General features: G+C 38.4%; 1 protein-coding gene across 7 annotated transcripts in view; it reads left to right on the forward strand.

Annotated features, from left to right (window-relative positions):
• brip1 (BRCA1 interacting helicase 1) overlaps positions 1 to 5,000 on the forward strand; it is a 113,125-nt gene that overhangs the window by 98,573 nt on the left and 9,552 nt on the right. For all 7 annotated transcript variants that reach the window (XM_077566681.1, XM_077566680.1, XM_077566682.1 and 4 more), the window contains one exon: positions 1,926 to 2,047. In XM_077566681.1, coding sequence (XP_077422807.1) covers positions 1,926 to 2,047 — 122 coding nt within the window. The remainder of the gene's footprint in view (positions 1 to 1,925; positions 2,048 to 5,000) is intronic.

The following is a 5,000-nucleotide window of genomic DNA, read 5'->3' on the forward strand; positions in this document are numbered from 1 at the left end:
TTGTGGCATCATTCATGGACAAAAATAAGTGTACAATTCACTAGAGTGCATGAAATAACATCGTTTCACAAAAAGCTCTTTTTCTCCACTTTTTGTTTCAAAACAGAGAATTTCGGTGAAAGTAACCATTTTCTATTGTTGATTACTGAAGAACGGAATAAGGTAGAAACAAACTTTTTTTCTGATGAAAGCTGAGAGTCCAATCTTTCATTTGATAGTATGTGTGTTTCCATAGTCCAAACACAACATTATCTGTGGACCTTGAAAGATCACTCAAAATGCTTAAATCGGCTGGCACTGGCGACAACCCGTTTCTGAAAACGTCTGGCAGTCAAAGAGTTATTTTATCCCAAAAAGCAGCATGGCTTTTGTTCCCCTCAATCTAACCCACTATTCTCAACAAATACAAATACCACAACATTAAATTCCGAGTAGAAAAATTATGCAAACATGCTGTTGGGCCATTATTTACACATTATATCATTTGTCATCTCCACAAGGCACATGCACTTCAGGGCTTTGCAATGATTTATACATTTGAATTAGGGCACATTTGGCGCGTCAGCTCCACTCCTTTTCTTTAATCTTGCCTTTTCTGTGCCACTCTCTCTTTCTGCTATCTGACTTCACTTTTGAAAGTCCGGTCAGTCAGAGTGTATTGTTTATCTGTCGTGACGGCGCTGGTGGGTGTGGGGAAAGGGAGACAGAGTGAGCGAGAGAGAGAGAGTGTAAGAGAGAGCGTGATGCTTGCTTCGCCAATGCGTTTGATCCATTCCGTACAAAATAGCGGCCAAAAGGTCCATACTTCAAGCCGACCATGCGGGACAATGCAGGCCTATCCAAATTACTCACTCTAGACCTGGCTAGGTCTACCAAAAGCACTTTAATTGCTGCTTTTGAAACAAGCTTGTGGCCCGAAATAAACATTGCCCCCCTGGCGGCCAATAGTGAATTTTCCCGCTGGTCCTGCACGGCTTATCCTTAGGTCTGTCTTTGTCCCACCGAATCAAATCATATTGTAAGGTTTGCGGGTTTATCATTGTTACAATATATTATAAATTATGTTTGCTCCCTGTTATTCTCTTTATTGTCTTTCACATCCTCTGCAAACCGTCATTTTTTGCTAGAATTCAGTCCAAGGTAGGTTTAAAATGATCGCACTACATGCAGCAGCTACGTGCTTGAAAAACAACTGCACAAGGAACCAAAATAACACAATACATTCATTCATCTTTTGTCCTTGTGTTACTGCTTAACTTCGTTCTTTATGGTGTTCATTGAAAATAACCTTGCCTCTCACATTTTAGTTTGTAATATTAATTTATTTTTGGCATTATTTATTCTTTATTAATTGTAAAATGGTATACTTTTATTTTTTACTGCCTTTCTGGATCATTTGTTTTACATACATTATGTTTATTTGTCAAATTTTATTATTATTTATATAAACTATGAAAGTGTTTTTTTTATTATTATTATTATTAGGTTTGTGTGTTTTTTTTAGATTTTATTGTTGAATAAATTTACATTTATTACGTAAAAAAACTGAACAAAAGTACTTAAAATCGGTACTGTTCAGTACTGGTATTGATTCCAGGTATTGAGAATTGGAACCAAACCGGTTCAAATGCGGAAGGCACCACTCCCTTGCCAGTGAAAGGGGCAAATAGTAGTATATAGCTCTTGAGGGTGTGCAGTCAGTGCCTTTCTCAAGGGCACCTCAAAAGTAGTCACGAGGCAGACTAGCATTTCTCAGCAAGCTGTCATTTAACTTTTTGTGAGAGCAAGACTTTATCCTCCTTTTTAAAGCTCCAGTTATTACAGATGATCTTCCATTTCAATCATCTGAATAAGTGCAGACACAAGTCATATTTACAATCCTCGCTAAATTATATATTGTTCTCTCCTGGTTTTTGTTGTCATAGATGGTGCTCTCCTGATGGCTGTGTGTCGGGGAAAAGTGAGTGAAGGACTAGACTTCACAGATGACAATGCCAGAGCAGTGGTCACTATTGGAATCCCGTTCCCAAATATTAAAGACCTCCAGGTAGGTAGTGGGTGATGAACTCCTGCTGTTCATCTGTGATCCATTTAATCCATTAAAGCCAGAAACGCATGTCCGCGTTTCTACCCTTAGAGCCGGGAGAAGCTCCAGCCCTCTTCTCCCTTTAAATCCAGGAGAGCAGATAGGTCATTTTGTTTTGTTTTGACCAGTTCTTGGTCTCTTAGCAGATTAAATTCATCAGAATATACACAAGAGGGTAACGGGGGCCTTGTAGCATAATGTCCTGGAATTGTATTCGAATATTTATGCCTGACGCAGATTCGCGTTAGTTATGAAATAAATGATGCGACCGCGTGGGAAGAATTAGAATCAGTGGAGTTGACAGCGACATACTGTTAAGAAATATGTTTGTAGACAATAAGGATGTTGAAAATTTTGACGGCTTTGTAACCGAATGAACGACGAATAATTACCATTCGATCCTCTGAGGTTATTACAACTGCGCTCCAGTGTTGAAGGTAAATATACCCACAGATGCAGATGTTTGTTGATATAAAAAATAAATATTGAAGGCTTATAATGATATTTATGTGAACGCCACAGATGTAATCTCAGAATGTTTTTTTAAATTATGTTCCTTTGCTTCAGGAGCCGAGATATCAATTATTTAGTAGGCATTACAAGAGGCATGTTTTGGCAGGCGCTATAGGCCTTAATGGATTAACAAAGCATGTACAAAATATGATTTAATGAAAAATAGATATAAATTAAACAAAACCTACAGAGGAAACATAACAGTTCTTTTGAAATCATATTTATAACTATTTTCGGAAAGTGTACAATACATTCCCATTTTTGCCTACCCTAAGCTAAGTTTAAAAGCTCACAATTCTGCTTGTGCTGGCGTGTAAGTAAAACCACAAATACGAACTTGCCCACTAAGGCTCAATCCAAATACTGCCCCTGACCGTACGTCTCAGCCCTCGGAATGCGCGTTCACAACGACAATTTTCCACAATTTATTGATGTGAGTTACTGATTGTGGTTATTGTCTCTCAAACTCTGCCAATTCGTCCACTCTTTTCACGATCAGTATTTTCTTTAGAGTAGATGAGTTTTCTTTTGTTTTGTCCAGTCCTATATAAATCCGTGCTGTATACAGACTCACTCACCAGTAGCAACAAGTCTGGTTTCTAGGCTAAAAAAGTCCTTACACCTGACACACAAACTCATCCGTTGTTATAACCAGTGCTTTCCTTTCTGCATGAAGGATCTCTGAATCATTTTGTTACAGCTTTCCTTCATTAAATTGGAAAAATGTTTTCATAGATTTCTGAGTTCATTCTACACATAATTGTACATTCTTTTCAAATAGTATAACAGTGCAGCGAATTCCCAATTTTTTGTTGTGGAATGTAAGCCTTTGGGATTCAGATCAAAATATTCCTATGATACATGATCGATCATCAATCGTATAGGAATGTGATCAAATTCAGGCCTGAGATTTAGCCAGCCAGGCTAAGGCGCCAGCCGGGCTCCTAACATGGGAAAATGAGGTAGCCCACCAATTTTCCAGGTATCCCGACCCTTTGATAAGAAATATGGTCATTTTTTTCAAGTCGTATCGTCAAAACTGAAAATAATGCAGGGTTCTACGTTAAGCCTTTTCAGGTGGTGGCCAGAGAAATTGTGGTGGCCCTGCTAGAACCAGCACTGTCCCTGTATATCGCTGGCTTGGTCTGATGCCTCACATATAATAATTTGGTCAATTTTCTGTTTTTGTTTTGTTTTTGTTTTTGTTTTTATGTATACTGTTAATCGGTCACACGTGTGTTATTATCGACAAATTATTCACCAATAAAATAACTATAATAAGTAATAAAGAAAATGATGATTCATACAGTAATAATAAAAGAAGTGTTGATTTCATCACATTTATTTATGAAATGTGGAAGGCCATTTGCATTTTCAACTTTGTGTTCAGACTATATGGACAGCCTGTAGAATACACAATAAAATTAATTTAAAAAACTAAATACATTAATAAAATGAAAGAAAAATATCTAGTGCTCATAAAGAGTACAATTCGAACTATGTGGTTGTATAAGCTTTTTCAAGGCAAATGCAAGGAATTAAATGACATGTGATACAACAGTGAGTGCTTCAAGTATATTTAGGAAATACAGTATCAGTTTATACGGAGTGGTGTCGCAGTTTGAATACTAGGTGGCACACTGGGTGCCACCCACATGACGACATTCACTGAGACAGCCGAGGATGAAAGTCATGGATGAGGAATAGATTTTAGCATAGTGTACTGACTGATTAAGTATAAATAGAAGGCCGAGTGCTGAGAATACTGCACAGATAATCAAACCCAATGTCTTCTACAAGCACAGACAACGACCACCTCCCAAATTAAGACTATTTGCGGCGATCGAAGGCTTTTATCTGCCGTAACTGGGCAACACAGTTACATGCTATGCTAACGGCCACAGTGGACGCAAGTTAACAGTATACTCGAATGGGAAAAGTGAAAGAATGGAAGAGGTCTCTTGATACTCATCGCAAAATAATGGTGTTTGCGCAGTACGCGTTAACGGTGCCGTCTTCTTTCGATTCAGTCACCAAATGAACGTAGTTTTATAGCGCGTGCTGTCACTAGACTATGTGCACTATTTATATCGCGATAGTTTTCAGGTCGCGATCCGGGCGAATGGTGCCGTAAATTGAGCTCGCCCAACGCTAAAGCTCAGCCCTGAAATTACTATTTTAAACGAATGTCCATGTTCCTTGCACATACAAACAGATACAATCTGATGCCAATTCATGTCAGTAACAGATGAGACCCTCAACAACCTCAGTGACACCAGATGCCCCAAATGGCCAGAGGCAGAGACATATACTGTATCTCCAAATCCACCTCCCATGCAGCCGTCACCTCCATAGTTTAAAATAGTTTCTAAAATGTGCTTTGCTAACAGCTATGCCAAAT

This window comes from Vanacampus margaritifer, chromosome 5, assembly GCF_051991255.1.
Source record: "Vanacampus margaritifer isolate UIUO_Vmar chromosome 5, RoL_Vmar_1.0, whole genome shotgun sequence".
Classification (NCBI taxonomy): Eukaryota; Metazoa; Chordata; class Actinopteri; order Syngnathiformes; family Syngnathidae; genus Vanacampus; species Vanacampus margaritifer.